The 18,573-nt window shown below is 42.6% G+C and overlaps 1 protein-coding gene across 12 annotated transcripts in view; it reads left to right on the top strand.

Moving 5' to 3' along the window:
* PTPRT (protein tyrosine phosphatase receptor type T) overlaps positions 1–18,573 on the top strand; it is a 1,149,770-nt gene that overhangs the window by 724,482 nt on the left and 406,715 nt on the right. For all 12 annotated transcript variants that reach the window (XM_070801694.1, XM_070801706.1, XM_070801700.1 and 9 more), the window contains exon 8: positions 5,594–5,890. In XM_070801694.1, coding sequence (XP_070657795.1) covers positions 5,594–5,890 — 297 coding nt within the window. The remainder of the gene's footprint in view (positions 1–5,593; positions 5,891–18,573) is intronic.

The raw sequence follows: 18,573 nt of genomic DNA, 5'->3' as shown, positions 1-18,573 counted from the left end.
ACAGTTCTCAGGTTTCTCACTGCCTTCTCCCCAGATTCCTGATGACCATGGCAGGCCTCCTGTTTATGTCCTTTCCTTGTTCTCCTTCCTGATATCACAGTACAGAGGAAACACAAGAGACCCTGGACCCAGAGCCTTCAGATCTCAGCTGTGCTGCTCACTCTGTGGCTTTGGGCCCATCCTTTCATCTCATAAAACTTTGGTTTCCTCTAGGACAAGGCTAGTGATACTTTCTTCACAGGTTGTGGTGGTATTTACAAACTAAAGCATCCTTTCAACTGATACGCTGGGCACAGGCTGAAGGGATGAGCAGAGAGCACCCTTGCTCTCCAAGAGCTTACATTCTAGCATGCAGGACAATTTTTAAAAAGCTGTCACGCTGAACTTACCTCTTGTCAGTCTGTGTAAGTTCCTGGAACTCTCTGGCTTCAGTTTATTCATCCATAAAGTGGGATTGGCAGTCAGTTTCTTCCTTGCGGAGTCACAAGTTGATGGGGGTGATAGAATCCAAAACTGAGGCTGCTGGCCATCAAGGTTGTTTTGTTTTTATTGTTTCATTAGTGCTTGAAGGGAGTTTTGAGTGAGAGAGAGTGAAAGTCACTTAGTCGTGTCAGACTCTTTGCAACCCCATGGACTGTACAGTCCATGGAATTCTCCAGGCCAGAATACTGGAGTGGATAGCCGTTCCTTCTCCAGGGGATCTTCCCAACCCAGGGATCAAACCCAGGTCTCCCACATTGCAGGCAGATTCTTTACCAGCTGAGCCACAAGGGAAGTCCAAGAATACTGGAGTGAGTAGCCTATCCCTTCTCCAAGCTCATCTTCCTGACCCAGGAATTGAACCGGGGTCTCCTGTATTGCAGGCAGATTCTTTACCAACTGAGCTATCAGGGAAGTGAAGGAAATATTGGAGATTCCCAAATGTGTATTTAACATGGACTGTGGTACACCTTAAGATGTTTGACAAAATAGGGTTATAACCTTGGATTTTACGGGTCTTAAGTGTTCCTGATCTCACTCTAACAAGGTGAGCCAAGAGGGCATGAGGGCAGTTATCTAGCTGGATAAAGCTCTAAGTCAATTTTGAAGGCACACCCAGAGGAGGGTTCATGAGGTTCCGAGTAGGGTGGGCGGCCTCCTTGCCAGCAGTGTTCTGGCATCTGGACCAAGAAAAAGGCTCCCACCAGGCAGTGCTGGGGGATGCTCAGGACTTCCCAGGCGAGGAGTTTCTCACTGTTAATTCTGTCTATGTGTCTGTCCTCATGTGAAGTGAGCAGCAGTAGCAGCCATACCAGGTCAGAACTCCCCAGCTCTGGGGACCTCCGTTCTCACTGTTTGATCCATGTGGGCTCCACATAGCAGCTTTTGTTCAGTGTCATCTCTTTGCTTTTGGAACACGGGTTTTCCTTTACATGACCTGAGTTATTGGGCTATAAGAGGGACCGTGAACTCAGTAGTTGAGCAGGGCCAGGCTGCCCCAGTCTCCCCAGCAGTGCATTAGAGGTGTGGGCTGGCTACTGGGCTCCCTGACGTTTATTTCTAAGCATCCTTCTCCAAAGAGAACCACTTCAAAGTGTGTCCCTGCACAAGTCACAGGACATCTGCCCTGCACAGACAGATCAGAGGACTCGGCTCCATCGGCGTCACCTTCCTTTTCTCTCTTTGGCCATGCCATGTGGCATGCCCTGTCTTAGCTATCCCACCAGGGATCAAACCCACACTCCTTGCATTGGAAGAGCAGAGTCCTGACCACTGGACCACCAGGGAATTCCCCGCCCTCCCTTTTCATCACTGCATTGGCGGGGAAGCAGCCTTTCCCCTACATGCTCTGAGGGGACCAGAGAGATGACAGACTCCATCATTGTGCGTAAGGATGCTACACAGTGCTGCCACATATAAGGTGGTTGCGTGGATCCAGCATGCGAGGGCTTGTTATTATTTTTAGTACTTTTCCTTTTACTGCAAAAGAAAAACTGCCAAATATTGAGTGCTTAAATTCCAGGTGTAATTCTAAGAGCTTTTGCAAACAACACCTCATTTAGTGCTCCCCCACCCCATCCCCTGCATAAAGTTAACTACTATCATTATCTCTATTTAACAAATGAAATAGAAAATGGACCCAGGGAGATTATATAAATTGGTAAAGCCCTGTAGGTAGCGTCGGGGAAGATACACTGATTGCCTCTCTAGCCTGTGCTTAACTACTCCTAGCGAAGAAACCCTGACGGAAGAGCTTATGGGGCGCGCTGACCATAAAAGAGGCTGTATTTCTATTGTAATAAATGCCTAAACCTTAGAGAATGAGCTTCACATATGGAGATTTAAAAAAATAGTTTTGTTTTTTATAATCTATTTTGTACAAAAACTTCTACTTAATTTGTATAAAGCATAAATAGAATATTCATAATAAAATAAAGATGGCCACTGTTATATATGAGGGTCTGCGACCAATGTAAGTAGGGAGGGATAGAATGGGAGACAGCACTAGGGCGAGAAGGCATAATAAGACCTGTTTTTATTTTGTTTTTCTTTTAAAATTATATATTATTTTTCCTCTTATTTTCTGTTATGATTTATTATAGGATATTGAATGTAGTTCCCTGTGCTCTTCAGCAGAACTTTTTTCTTTCTACATATAAGAGTTTGCATCTACTAATCCCATCTCCCAGTTTTTCTCTCTCTTGGCCCCCTCCTCCTTGGCAACCACAAGTCTGTTCTTTATGCGTGTAAGTGTGTTTCTATTTTGTAGATAAATTCATTTGTGCCATATTTTAGATTCCACATGTAAGTGATACCATATGGTATTTATCTTTCTCTTTCTGACTTCCTTCGCTTAGGATGATAATCTCTGGGTCCATCCATTTAGCTGCAAATGACATTATTTCATTCTTTTTATGGCTGAGTAGTATTCCATTGTACCACATCGTTATCCATTCCTTTGCTGATGGACATTTAGTTCCTCCCATGTCTTGGCTATTGTGAATAGTGCTGCTGTGAACATGGGGGTGCAAGTAGCTTTTTGATTTATCAGATCATTTCAGTCGCTCAGTCACGTCCGATTCTTTGTGACCCCATGAATTGCAGCATGCCAGGCCTCCCTGTCCATCACCAACTCCCGGAGTTTACTCAGACTCACGTCCATCAAGTCAGTTATGCCATCCAGCCATCTCATCCTCTGTCGTCCCTTCTGCTTTTGCCCCCAATCCCTCCCAGCATCAGAGTCTTTTCCAATGAGTCAACTCTTCACATGGAGTGGCCAAAGTACTGGAGTTTCAGCTTTAGCATCATTCCTTCCAAAGAAATCCCAGGGCTGATCTCCTTCAGAATGGACTGGTTGGATCTCCTTGCAGTCCAAGGGACTCTCAAGAGTCTTCTCCAACACCACAGTTCAAAGGCATCAATTCTTCGGCGCTCAGCCTTCTTCACAGTCCAACTCTCACATCCATCCATGACTACAGGAAAAACCATAGCCTTGAGTAGACGGACCTTTGTTGGCAAAGTAATGTCTCTGCTTTTGAATATGCTATCTAGGTTGGTCATAACTTTCCTTCCAAGGAGTAAGCGTCTTTTAATTTCATGGCTGCAGTCACCATCTGCAGTGATTTTGGAGCCCAGAAAAATAAAGTCTGACACTGTTTCCACTGTTTCCCCATCTATTTCCCATGAAGTGATGGGACCGGATGCCATGATCTTCGTTTTCTGAATGTTGAGCTTTAAGCCAACTTTTTCACTCTCCTCTTTCACTTTCATCAAGAGGCTTTTGAGTTCCTCTTCACTTTCTGCCATAAGGGTGGTGTCATCTGCATATCTGAGGTTATTGGTACTTCTCCCGGCAATCTGATTCCAGCTTGTGCTTCTTCCAGTCCAGCGTTTCTCATGATGTACTCTGCATAGAAGTTAAATAAACAGGGTGACAATATATAGCTTTGACGAACTCCTTTTCCTATTTGGAACCAGTCTGTTGTTCCATGTCCAGGTCTAACTGTTGCTTCCTGACCTGCATACAAATTTCTCAAGAGGCAGATCAGGTGGTCTGGTATTCCCATCTCTTTCAGAATTTTCCAATGTTTCTTGTGATCCACACAGTCAAAGGCTTTGGCATAGTCAATAAAGCAAAAATAGATGTTTTTCTGGAACTCTCTTGCTTTTTCCATGATCCAGCGGATGTTGGCAATTTGATGTCTGGTTCCTCTGCCTTTTCGAAAACCAGCTTGAACATCAGGAAGTTCACGGTTCACGTATTGCTGAAGCCTGGCTTGGAGAATTTTGAGCATTACTTTACTAGCGTGTGAGATGAGGGCAATTGTGAGGTAGTTTGAGCATTCTTTGGCATTGCCTTTCTTTTGGATTGGCATGAAAACTGACCTTTTCCAGTCCTGTGGCCACTGCTGAGTTTTCCAAATTTGCTGGCATATTGAGTGCAGTGCTTTCACAGCATCATCTTTCAGGATTTGAAATAGCTCAACTGGGATTCCATCACTTCCACTAGCTTTGTTCGTAGTGATGCTTTCTAAGGCCCACTTGACTTCACATTCCAGGATGTCTGGCTCTAGGTCATTGATCACACCATCATGATTATCTGGGTCGTGAAGGTCTTTTTTGTATAGTTCTTCTGTGTATTCTTGCCATCTCTTCTTAATATCTTATGCTTCTGTTAGGTCCATACCATTTCCGTCCTTTATCGAGCCCATCTTTGCATGAAATGTTCCTTTGGTATCTCTGATTTTCTTGAAGAGATCCCTAGTCTTTCCCATTCTATTGTTTTCCTCTATTTCTTTGCATTGATCGCTGAAGAAGGCTTTCTTATCTCTTCTTGCTATTCTTTGGAACTCTGCATTCAGATGTTTCTATCTTTCCTTTTCTCCTTTGCTTTTTGATTTATAATTTTGTCCAAATCTGTGCGTAGGAGTTGGACCGTTGCATCAGATCTGTTTTTAGAGTGACATCCCTCGAGAGGCCTGTTTGGTGGAGAATGGAGAGGAGAGAAGGAAGGGTTGAAGTCTGTTGTGGGAGGCTCCAAAAGGATCCGTTGTGTTTTCAGTGAAAGGAAAGGAGATTCCAAGGCGTTGTCCACTGGTCACAGTGACAGCCTGGGTGCTGTGTGTTGTGGATGCAGCTCAGTGTGCATTCTCTGCACTCGAGTGCAGTGAACTAAAAGGAGGGGGCTGGTTCTCAAGGGGAAGGGTGTGGCCAGATGATATGTAAAGAGATAGGTCAGAACTGCAGCTTCCTTCTCAACTAGTATTTCCCCAAAGCATTGTGTGTGCTGTTGGTGGTACCCACGATGGTCTTCAGTGGTACCCTGATGAACCTCAACAATTTTAACAACTTTGCATTTTTTTCAAATGGTTAGTATTCATTTATGACAAGTGATTCAGGCTTTCCCTTTAAATAGGTTTTCTTTTAGATGCCTGTGTTTAAATAATAGGTTTATTTTACAGAAAAATACTAATTAAATTATATTCTAAGTAGTGAAATCAGGAAGGCAGTGCCTGAATTGGTGAGAGCTGTGTTCCCCTGTTTTAGCGGAGCCCCCACCCCACCTTCCCAATGGCCTGCTCAGAGTCCCGTGTCTTGCGTTTGTGTCTTGCAGACCCGGTGCACGGCCCACAGAACGTGGAGATCGTGGACATCCGAGCCCGGCAGCTGACCCTGCAGTGGGAGCCCTTCGGCTACGCGGTAACCCGCTGCCACAGCTACAACCTCACGGTGCAGTACCAGTACGTGTTCAACCAGCAGCAGTACGAGGCCGAGGAGCTCATCCAGACCTCCTCCCACTACACCCTGCGGGGACTGCGTCCCTTCATGACCATCCGGCTGCGGCTGCTGCTGTCCAACCCCGAAGGCCGGATGGAGAGCGAGGAGCTGGTGGTACAGACGGAGGAGGACGGTGAGTCAGGGAGTGGGTGTGTTCCCTCAGGAACTGGGAGGGCTGGACCAGCTCAGGTGGCCACGCCTAGCAGTTGCAAGGGTTTATTTTTTTCCAGCATCTTTCATCTCTCTGTCAGTATATCAGCATCTTCTCTAAGCTCTTCAGTAACACAGCATGCAGGCTGTACAGTATACAACTCCAGGGGGCCCTGTGCCCCTAGACAGTGACACCTCTGCCACAGACACACGCTCATCCACATCCCTGCTCTCACTTTATGCCACCTGCTGTGCCAGCATTTAACCACACTGATGCCTCTCAAAAGAGAAGATGTGTATCAATCGTACTGTTGAGACATGTTGAGTTTGGAGTCAGACAGCTCTGGATTCTCTTAAAAATTAGCATCAGAAAATACATATAAAAAGCTTGGCACACACACTGAATGCACCCAGAGCCACACATTCACCTGGGTGTCCTACAGGCATCTCAAAAAAGTATCCAAAATTGAACTCATTTCCTCCTCTGTACTGACTTCTCTCCCTCTGTTCAGGTATACTTCCTAGAACACAGGGAGACCTGAGTGATGGTCCCTGGTGGGATCAAGACCCATATCCTCAGCTGCAAAGCCCCACAAGCATATAGAGGAAAGCACTCCAACCTCTTTTAACCTTGTCCCTCAATCCCTCCATCTTATCCTAGACCTGGAAGTTTTATCACATCTGCCTTTGTAACAAGCCCTCCCCAATCCCATTTAAAATCATCCTCACAGCCACTCTCTTTGCAGCCCCTCCAGACTGCTTTTGGGTAGCACGGTGGTGGGGACTCAGCCTCTGTCACCTCGTTCCGCCATCTTCCTGTCTTGCACAGAACCTCAGTCTCCTATGGGTACAGCTCTCACCCGGGTCAGCTTCTCCAGAAGATCTTAGTGCCCTGCTTCCTGGGAGCCTATTCCCGTCCAGCCTCCGACACAGGGTCAGGCGTCTCATCTTGGCTTCATTCTGTGGCCCTGGATTTGGCTTCTGATGAAGCTGCCAGAACTTTCTCTAGATTTGGCTCCATTGTATCAAAGATAAATAGCTCCTTCTCCAGCACATAGACTAATACACTGTCTGAAAAGTCAGCCTCTGGAACCAAATATACCTGGAAAAAGTTGTTTAACCTCTCAGCACTTGGGTTCCTTATCTGTAAAAATGGTGATAGATTGGGAATTCTCTGGTGATCCAGTGGTTAGGACTCTGTGCTTCCGCTGCTGGGGGCCCAGATTTGATCCCTGGTCAGGGAACTAAGACCCCCCAGCCATGTGGTTACTTTTTAAAAAAGGAGATAATCATAGCACCTAACTTCCAGGTTGTGCTCATAGAAAGGATGGCATGTATAGAAACTAGAATCATGTCCATCCGACTCTAAAGTTTTCATTAAATGTAGCTACTACAGTTGCACTAAATCCAAAAAAAAAAAATCTTGACAAAGAATCCTTTAGCACAATCAACCCAAAAACCACCCACCCATCTCTTTAGAACTGTAGATGTCCACTGTCATAGCTATAGAAAACATGACATCTATATCCAAGGAGTGGCAACATGGCAGAATTTCACGTTAACTTAAAAATAATCAAATAAACAATCCACCTTCATATTTCCAATAACATTAAACCTGATTTTATATAATAAGGAGATACAGAGTTGGGGCAAGTAGGGTGGTTTGGTGGCTTACTTGCTAAGTTCTGTCTGACTCTTGTGACTCCATGGACTGTAGCCCACCGAGCTCCTCTGTGCATGAGATTTCCCAGGCAAGAATACTGGAGTGGGTAGCCATTTCCTTCTCCAAGGGATCTTCCCAACCCAGATATCAAACACGGGTCTCCAGCATTGCAGGCGGTCTCTTTACTGACTGAGCCACCAGGGAAACCCAGGGTGGTTTAGTGACAAGAGTTCATGGGGGAACCTGGTTGTTAGACAAGGGGGAGCCAGTGTTGGGAACCAGCATGAAAATTCAGGACACTGAAGATGAACAGGAGGGTTTAGCCCAGGAAGAGCTCAGGGCATTTCTTGCCAAGATGCTCTGCCTGCCTTGGGCCACTTTTTGAGGATTACCTACATGTGCGACTGTACATCACAAGTCCCATATTTAAGGCATGCCCCAACCTCTCCGTTTCTTCTTCTCATCACCAACGGAAAAAAAAAAAACAACAAAAAAAACAATCACAAGGTCTTTATCAAAACAAATTGAGAACAGCAATGCTTTGAAATTAAATTTTAATCAAACACCATTAATGTTTGAGAGAGCAGAGGTGCTCCATCTCTGCTCTCTCGAGCTGTGTGGGCATCATCACAGTAAAAGCACCAACGTTCAGGACACCAGGCCTCTGGCTTGCAGCTCTCCTGAGGCCCCACCTCACGGACCATGGAGACTACGGGAAGGCCTCAGAAGAGCACAGGACCCTGTGCATGCTGGACTTAGGTTCCATTTCTCCTGAAGAGGGGAGAGGCACCATCTCTGTTTGCTGGGGGCTCATTGACATCGAGGTTGAGCTGCAGATGGAGCTCAGCTCTAGTCCATTAACTGAAACCCCCTTCAGGGAACCAGGGAAGCATCTTGCGGGTTGAGCTGGCTGGAGTCAAGGTGCTTTCATCTGTGCTACAAAATTGTCTTCTGGGAAATGTGTGGAATTTGTAATTCCATCACCCCACTGCCTTTGTGAGGGTGTGAAGTAACCCACCACTGGTGAGAACAGCTTGTGGCCACTGAGCCCCTGTGTTTCATCTGTGAAGGGGTTGTTAATAGGAGGCTAAACAGGTTCTTTATTTTTTCCCTTTTTCTTCACAAATGTCTCAGACAAAAACCACAACTCAGCTTGCTGGGTGGTTACTTCTCTGCCTTCAATCAAACCACAGCCAAGACTGTGAAATGGAATCTCTGAGATTCTGACAAAGGAAAACCAAATAGATGATGGCCTCATTTTGGCTACCCCTTATTGAGACCTACAGTGGGCTAGACACACGTTATATACTATGATTCAACTTGATTTTACTTTGAAATGTTTCAAAACCATGGAAAAATTGGAAGAAGAGGATAAGCAAGATCTGTAAACCCTTCACGAGACTTAACACTAGTGAACACCTTGCTATCTACTTTTTCATATGCATATATGATACCTGTGTATGATATAGGGCTTTCCTGACAGCTCAGTTGGTAAAGAATCTGCCTGCAATACAGAAGACCCTGGTTCAATTCCTGGGTCGGAAAGATCTGCTGGAAAAAGGATAGGCTACCCACTCCAGTATTCTTGGGCTTCCCTCGTGGCTCAGCTGATAGAATCTGCCTGCAATGCATGAGACCTGGATTTGATACCTGGGTTGGTAAGATCCCCTGGAGAAGGGAAAGGCTACCCACTCCAGTACTCTGCCTGGAGAACTCCATGGACTGTATAGTCCTTGGGGTCATGAAGAGCTGGACACAACTGAGTGACTTTAACTTTCACTTTCACGTGTGTGATATATTTCATATGGAAATAACATATATAAATATACATATATTTTTAACTATTTGAAAGTAAATGGCAGAAGTCATGATACCTCACCCCTAAATTCTTTAGCATCCATGACAGTTAATGATGAGGACTTGCTCCTCCATACCCACAATACCATAGAATATCTAAGAAATTTTGCAGTAATAATCAAATAGACAATCTGCATTCATATTTCCAGTAACATTAAACCTGATTTTATGTAACAAACCAGAATATGAGACATGTTTGGATAAAATGCTCTATGAGTTGGTGACGTAGGTTTCTCTCTGTAGCATGTTAAGAGGTCCATGATGTCAGGGACCCCCTCTACTGGTGATGCTGAGTTGGTCCCTTAGATAAGGTGGGGACCACCCAGTCTCTTCACAATAAATGTGGCACCTTTTCTCTTTGTAAATTAGCTCACCTGTGCAGTGGTATTTTGAGATCTTTGAGTATCTCTAGTCTCCAAGAACTTTAAAAAAAATTTTTTTATGAAGTATGGTAGATTTATAATGTTAATTTCTTGTGTACAACAAGCTGACTCAGTTATTCATTTATATATTTTTCCATATTCTTTTTCATTACGGTTTGTCAGAGGATACTGAACATAGTCCCCTGTGCTCTACAGCAGGACCTGATGTTCATCCATCCTGCATGTAACAGTTCACACCTGCTAATCCCGAGCTCGCAGGCCTTCTCTTCCCTCCCCCTCTCCCCCTGGGCAACCACGGGTCTGTGCTCTGAATCTGTGAGTCTCTTTCGGTTTTGTAGACAAGTTCATTTGCGCCGTATTTTAGATTTCACCCGTAAGGGATACCATGTGATACCATATCTTTCTGACTTACTTTGCTTAGTACGATAGTATCTTTTGCTCCAAGTGGCATTGTTTTTTTTCTTTTTATGGCTGAGTGATATTCAATTGTGTATGCATACACACACACACACACACACACACACACACACATATATACATATGCACAACATACCACGTTTCTTCATCCACTCATCTGTGGATGAACGTGTAGTTTGCCTGTATGTCTTGACTGTTGTAAATGGTGCTGCTGTGAACCTTGGGGTGCGTGTATCTTTTCGGATTAGAGTTTTGTCCAGATATATGCCCAGAGTGGGATTGCTGGATCATATGGCAACTCTTATTTTTAGTTTTCTGCGGAACCTTCATACTGTTCTCCATAGGGGCTGCACCAATTTACGTTCCTGCCAGCAGGGAAGGTGAGTTCCCTTTTCTCCACACACTCTCCAGCATTTGTTATTTGTAGACTTTTTAATGATGACCGTCTGACTTGAGTGAGGTGGTACCTCACTGCAGTTTTGATTTGTCTTTCTCTGATAATTAGGGATGTTGAACACCTTTCATGTGCCTATTGGCCACTTGTATCTCTTCTCTAGAGAAGCGTCTGTTTAGGTCTTCTGCCCATTTTTCAGCTGGGCTGTTTGTGTTTTTGTCATTAAGTTGTATAAGCTGTTTGTATATTTTGGAAATTAAGCCCCTGCTGGTTACACTGTTTGCAAATATTTTCTCCCATTATGTAGGACAGGAGCCTGGGGCACTGCAGTGCATGGGGTTGCAAAGAATAAAACCATAAGTAAATAAAAAATGCTTAGTGATTGAGCATGCATGTAGTTAGTCTTTTGTTTTATTAATGGTTTTATTTGCTTTGCAAAAAGTTGTAAGTTTGATTAGGTGCCATTTGTTTTTGTTTTTATTTCTTTTGCCTTGGGAGATGAACCTAAGGAAACATTGGTATGATTTATGTCAGAGAATTTTTGCCTTCAGTCTCGTCTAGGAATTTTATGGTGTCATAGCTTATGTTTAAGTCTTTAAGCCGTTTTGAATTTTTCATTGTGTATGGTGTGAGGGCGTGTTCTAACTTCATTGACTTGCATGCAGCTGTCCAACTTTCCCAGCACTACTTGATGAAGAGACTGTCTTTTTTCCATATAGTCTTGCCTCCCTTGCTGACGATTAACTGCCCATAGGCGTGTGGGTTTCTTTCTGGGTTCTCTATTCTGTTTCATTGGTCTGTACGTCTGTTTTTGTGCCGCTACCATGCCGTTTTGTTTGTGTTAACTTTGTGGTGTGTCTGAAGTCTGGGAATGTTATGCTTCCTGCTTTGTTCTTTTTCCTCAGGATTGCTGTGCCAGTCCTGGGTCTTCCCAAGAATTTTTGACCCAAAGATTTTAGCACTCCCTGATAATCTTCACCTGAATCAGCTATTACTGATATTTGCAAAAGGATGTTTTTAAATCTAGCATTCCCTCTACATGTATTGTTTTGCATTCTTCTTTATAAAACAGCTTTCTCTCCTCATCCCCATCCCCATTTTTACTTTCCCTGTTGACACATGGGTCTTTTTTTTCTTTAACTCAATGTATTAAAATCCATCACTGTTATTATTCTTTTCAGTGCTCAAACTGTCTCATATATGGCTTGTGAGAGTCCCTTCTAATTGGCTGCTAGGTCCTTTTGACATGGTCTCAGTCTTCCTTGCTCCTGGTGCAACAGAACATTCCAGACTACCCTTATAATGTCTCTGCCCCAGACCTGGAGTCAACCACTTATTCAAGGATTTCTGGTGTTATTGAGTGGAGATTGAATATTTTGGCACTAAAAGATGCATCTTATGTGTGCTCAATGAGCTATTATTGCCTCTATGCTCTTCAAGGAGGTAGAGCTGGGGAATATAATTTATCTGTTTTAAATAATAATATTGTTGTTCAGTCACTAAGTCATGTCTGACTTTTTGTGACCCTATGGACTGTAGCTCGCCAACCCCTCTGTCCTCCATTATTTCCTAGAGTTTGCTCAAATGCACAGCCATTGAGCATCACCAGCTATGATGCTGATGCTGTGTAACTGTCTCATCCTCTGCCACCCGCTTCTCCTTTTGCCTTCAGTCTTTCCCAGCATCAGAGTGTTTTCCAGTGAGTCAGTTCTTCGTATCAGATGGCCAAAGTTTTGGTGCTTAAGCTTCAGCAACATTCCTTCCAATGAATATTGAGGTCTGATTTCCTTTTCCATTGACTGGATTGATCTCCTTTCAATCCAAGGGACTCTCAAGAGCCTTCTCCAGCACCACAATTCAAAAGCATCAATTTTTTGGCTCTCCACTTTCATTATGGTCCACCTCTCATATCCCTATAGGAATGCTGTGAAAGCCATAGCTTTGACTATACAGACCTTTGTCAGCAATCATGTTCAGTTCAGTTGCTCAGTCGTGTCCAACTCTTTGCGACCCCCTGAACTGCAGCATGCCAGGCCTCCCTGTCCATCACCAACGCCCAGAGTCCACCCAAACCCATGTCCATCGAGTCGGTGATGCCATCCAACCATCTCATCCTCTGTTGTCCCCTTCTCTTCCTGCCCTTAATCCTTCCCAGCATCAGGGTCTTTTCAAATGAGTCAGCTCTTCACATCAGGTGGCCAAAGTATTGGAGTTTCAGCTTCAACATCAGACCTTCCAATGAACACCCAGGACTGATCTTCTTTAGGATGGACTGGTTGGATTTCCTTGCAGTCCAAGGGACTCTCAAGAGTCTTCTCCAACACCACAGTTCAAAAGCATCAATTCTTCTGCGCTCAGCTTTCTTTATAGTCCAACTCTCACATTCGTACATGATTATTGGAAAAACCATAGCCTTGACTAGACAGAAGGACCTTTGTTAGCAAAGTAATGTCTCTGCTTTTTAAATTGCTATCTAGGTTGGTCATAACTTTTCTTCCAAGGAGCAAGCATCTTTTAATTTCATGGCTGCAATCACCATCTGCAGTGATTTTGGAGCCCAGAAAAATAAAGTTAGCCACTGTTTCCACTGTTTCCCCGTCTATTTCCCATGAAGTGATGGGACCAGATGCCATGATCTTCGTCTTCTGAATGTTGAGCTTTAAGCCAACTTTTTCACTCTCCTCTTTCACTTTCATCAAGTGGCTCTTTAGTTCCTCTTCACTTTCTGCCATAAGGGTGGTGTCATCTGCATATCTGAAGTTATTGCTCTTTCTCTCAACAATCTTGATTCCAGCTTGTGCTTCCTCCAGCCCAGCGTTTCTCATGATGTACTCTGCATATAAGTTAAATAAACAGGGTGACAATATACAGCCTTGACGTACTCCTTTTCCTATTTGGAACCAGTCTGTTGTTCCATGCCCAGCTCTAACTGTTACTTCCTGACCTGTATACAGGTTTCTCAAGAGGCAGGTCAGGTGGTCTGGTATTCCCATCTCTTTCAGAATTTTCCACAGTTTCTTGTGATCCACACAGTCAAAGGCTTTGGCATAGTCAATAAAGCAGAAATAGATGTTTTTCTGGAACTCTCTTGCTTTTTCCATGATCCAGCAGATGTTGGCAATTTGATCTCTGGTTCCTCTGCCTTTTCTCAAACCAGCTTGAACATCTGGAAGTTCACAGTTCACGTATTGCTGAAGCCTGGCTTGGAGAATTTTGAGCATTACTTTACTAGCGTGTGAGATGAGTGCAATTGTGAGGTAGTTTGAGCATTCTTTGGCATTGCCTTTCTATGGGATTGGAATGAAAACTGACCTTTTCCAGTCCTGTGGCCACTGCTGAGTTTTCCAAATGTGCTGGCATACTGAGTGCAGCACTTTCACAGCATCATCTTTCAGGATTTGAAATAGCTCAACTGGTATTCCATCACCTCCACTAGCTTTGTTCATAGTGATGCTTTCTAAGGCCCACTTGACTTCACATTCCAGGATGTCCGGCTCTAGGTAAGTGGAAGTGATCACACCTTCATGATTATCTGTGTCTTGAAGATCTTTTTTGTACAGTTCTTCTGTGTATTCTTGCCACTTCTTCTTAATACCTTCTTCTTCTGTTAGGTCCATACCATTTCTGTCCTTTATTGTGCCCATCTTTGCATGAAATGTTCCCTTGGTATCTCTGATTTTCTTGAAGAGATCTCTAGTCTTTCCCATTCTATTGTTTTCCTCTATTTCTTTGCATTGATTGATGAGGAAGGCTTTCTTATCTCTCCTTGCTGTTCTTTGGAACTCTGCATTCAAATGGGTATATCTTTCCTTTTTTCCTTTGCTTTTTGCTTCTGTTCTTTTCACAGTTATTTGTAAGGCCTCCTCAGACAGCCATTTTGCCTTTTTGCATTTCTTTTTCTTGGGAATGGTCTTGCTCCCTGTCTCCAGTACAGTGTCATGAACCTCCGTCCATAGTTCATCAGGCACTCTATCAGATCTAGTCCCTTAAATCTATTTTTCACTTCCACTGTATAATCATAAGGGATTTGATTTAGGTCATACCTGAATGGTCTAGTGGTTTTTCCCACTTTCTTCATTTTCAGCCTGAATTTGGCAATAAGGAGTTCATGATCTGAGCCATAGTCCATTCCTGGTCTTGTTTTTGCTGTCTGTATAGAGTTTCTCCACCTTTGGCATGGAGAAGCTCTATACAGTCAGCAAAAATCATGAACTCACACTAATTCAAATCCAGCACCTCAGAATTCTTCTCAGTCCATACATATCTACCTCCACCCACAGTGAGAACCCCAGTTCCCAAGCTTCACATTGTTGTTTTTTTTTTTTTTGCTTCATAATACAATACATACAGAGTAGTTTCAGAGTTATAATACCAGTCCTCCTAACAAACAGGAAAGCTACTAAATTAGGTTAAAGATTTTCTTTTTAGATTTTCTCTCTTTGAGCAGTCAAGAAGCCATGTCCAAAGGTTCATTCTTTTCTCTGGATGGTTATATTATCAATTTAATACCCAATTATGTTCATTTATTTCAGTTTTAATTTTGTCTTCTCCTCATCCTCTTTGCTTTAATATCATTGTTTTTAATATCAAAAGTTTCTTTGTTTGAAACTCAGAACTCTATAGAAAGGTATACTCAGAGAAGTATTGCCAGCATCTCTCTTTCACACTGTTCCTATCCATACCAGAAATGGAATCACTTGTAAAATATTTATTTCAAATATATCTTTCTTAAATATAGTTCATTTTGCAAAAAAGTGAAAATGATTTTTCTCTTATTTTTATATAAAAGATAACATATTAAGTATACTCTGCATCTTATGTTTTTGTTCATTTAATATGCCATGGAAGTCAGTCTGTGTTGGTCTGTACAGATTTGTATCATTCTTTTATAGCTGTGTGAGGCTTCATTGTGTGAAAATAGCATGAGAATTCAAGCAGGGTCCTCTGGTTGTTCCCATTATTTCCTATGATAAATAGTACTGTAGCCGCTACTGTGCATATTGTGGTGTTGTGGAGCTATATTTTCATGAGAAATTCCTTAAAGTGGGATTGCTGGGGTCAGTAAGTAAATGTATATGCATTTTTGTTAGATGATGACAGATACCTCTCCATAAAAGTTCTATCATTTTACATGTTCATCAGCCATGTCAGTTCAGTTCAGTCGCTCAGTTGTGTCCTATTCTTTGCTACCCCCATGGACCGCAGCATGCCAGGCTTCCCTGTCCATCACCAACTCCCAGAGCATGCTCAAACTCATGTCCATCGAGTTGGTGATGCCATCCAACCATTGCCATCAGCAATGTAGATTCATTTAATCTTAACATCAAACATGAAAAAGCAAGCAGTATCATTTTTCTTATTTTACAGTAAGGAATTTAGACTCCCATATAATTTATTGCAGTATAAAAATCTAGTTGACTATAATTAGTAATATATAGGATATAATACATTAATATAATTGATATGTGCTTAATCACATATGGTACATATATTATTTCATTTGAGACATGTACTTTCATTGTAGAGAAGACAGACATATTTCAGGAATGAGTGCCTATATTTTCTGTGCATTTCCAACAAGATTAATTATCTGGTTTCTCAAGTGACAGGAAGCTAGAAGAAGGCTGCATACTGCTAGGGATAGGTGTTTGGACCGTAACAAGATGCAGTACATAAAATCTGGAAAAGAGGAAAGTAAGAAGAAAAGTGTAAAAAGCAGTAACAGCAAGGCAGTAAGTAATGCAGTCCAGACCCATTTAGTGGGAGGGTAGAAAGCCATACACATCTGAGTAATTCCTGAACCATCATTTACTTAGAGCTCAGTACATGTTTGATGTTTACAGAGATGACCTGGAGCTATCATACAATAAGGAGGAGTGTGGTTACAGTTTTCAAATGCCCACTATGAGCTATGTGTTGTTCTGATATTCTTCATTCATGTAGTCAGTTCCCAAATACCGTGATGTAGATAATACTGATACTGTGTGAATGAGAAATCTGAGGCTTAGAGAGTTTAAGGAACCTGTCTAAGGCTGCTAGGTAGCAAGTGGAAGAGGCAATAAATAGATCCCAAAATCTTATTTCTGCTTCTTCCCCCAACCCCATCTAAGATGCAGTCCTATCCCTGGCCAATATCTCCCTGAACACTCTGTTTTTTTCTTTTCTGTAGTACTTATCATCATCTGAAATACTGTGTGTGTGTGTGTGTGTGTGTGTGTGTGTGTGTATTGTCTGCCTGACACATAGTAGATGCTCGTTAACTGTTTGTTGGATGAATGAATATTTAATATCAAAGCCCATGCCTCTTTCATGATATCACTGAACTCTGTTTATATACACTAGTAAGGTAAAGAAGTGCATATGGATTTTATTTATATTCAAACCCAGCTTATACTGGTGTGATAGCGCTAACTGTTAGCCTCTCTTCTGGCCTCTGAATCCAGTAATATCACATTCATTGCTTGAAATCAACCAGGGTGATGTTTATACTATGGAAATTGGCAAACATATTGAGGTTTTATTTTGTTTTGTTTTCCTGGAGAGCTGGCTGTGAAACATTTACTAATACACCACTGTATAGTTCCATTAAAAAGGTATGTTTGACATCTTAAGATAGAAAAATTCATCCAGAAAAAAAAGATCTTGCCTCCAGCAAGACTGGAAATTACAAGGTAGATTGAAATTGTCTAAATCTATCTTTTCTCTATAAGACTTCCAGACTCCTCCGAATCATTTTCAAATTATTTCAATTTTTAAGTTAGTTCGGAGCCTCTATAGTGAACAAAACCCAACTAACCAATAAGTACGGCACCTGGAATGGACAGGCAAACAATAATCAGTAAAGAATACCTAGACAAGAAAGGGAACTTCTGTTGACTCCTCAGGACTCTGTGCTTTTAAATAAACTAATTGTTACTTCTCACAACTACTCTCAAAGTTCACCATTAGCCCCACTTTTCAAATGGGAAAATGGAGGGAAAGGAAGAAGAGGAAAGGGCAAGACAGGCGAGGACAGGAGAAAACTTGTCTTGATAACATTCTGTCCTTCTTTTATGTTGAAATGAAAATTTCCCTTAAATTACCATCTGAGTTTTAGGCGCAAGAAAACATCTGGTTTAATTACAGTGAATTTACATGAACCTACTGACAAGAAGCACAGTTAAAATTAGCAATTTTAGTGTGCTTTTTTTTTGTTTTGTTTTAAAGAGAATGAAATTATAAAGTAATTAACCTTTGTTGTAGAACTCTGTCAAAAGGATGGAAAGTTCCATGCTGTTAGCAAAAGAAATTCTGGAAAGGGAATATGTGGATTCACTAAAGAATTATAAAGAGAAAAAAGAAGGGTAAAGCAACTTAGAATTAGAAGATAAGACAAATCAGGAGTCTTTCCTCAAAGAAGTCTTTTCATAGTGGGGTTGGTGGAGTCCTCGTTGACTCTAAAGAAAGTACAGTCACCCCTCCATATCCATGGATTCCATGTCCGTGGGTTTGGTATCCTTGGGTTTCATATTTGTGGGTTCCATATCTGCAGATTGACTTAGAAATCAATGGGCAGTTGGATAAGGCCTCCCATGGGGAGCCCCCAATATGGAGGGTGTGTGTGTGTGTGTTAGTCGCTCAGTTGTGTCCAACTCTTTGCAACCCCATGGACTGTAGCCCATCAGGTCCTTTCTCCATGGAATTCTCCAGGCAAGAATACCACCACACCCTTCTCCAGGGGATCTTTCTGACCCAGGGATCGAACTGCATCTCCTGCATTGCAGGCAGATTGCTTACAGATTCTTTACCATCTGAGCCACTGGCAAAACCCCAGTATGGAGGGTGGTGTCATATAAAGAATTTGAGCTTCAGTGGATTTTGTTATTTTGTTATCCTGAATCCCATCCCTGCAGACACTGAGGGTCAACTATTAGTTGGCTTCATTGAAGAAGACTTTGTTTGAAAAAGACTTC

This window comes from Bos indicus, chromosome 13 (genome assembly GCF_029378745.1).
Source record: "Bos indicus isolate NIAB-ARS_2022 breed Sahiwal x Tharparkar chromosome 13, NIAB-ARS_B.indTharparkar_mat_pri_1.0, whole genome shotgun sequence".
Classification (NCBI taxonomy): domain Eukaryota; kingdom Metazoa; phylum Chordata; class Mammalia; order Artiodactyla; family Bovidae; genus Bos; species Bos indicus.
Note: the sequence above shows the minus strand (reverse complement) of the source record. Positions and strands in the feature narration are given on the sequence as shown.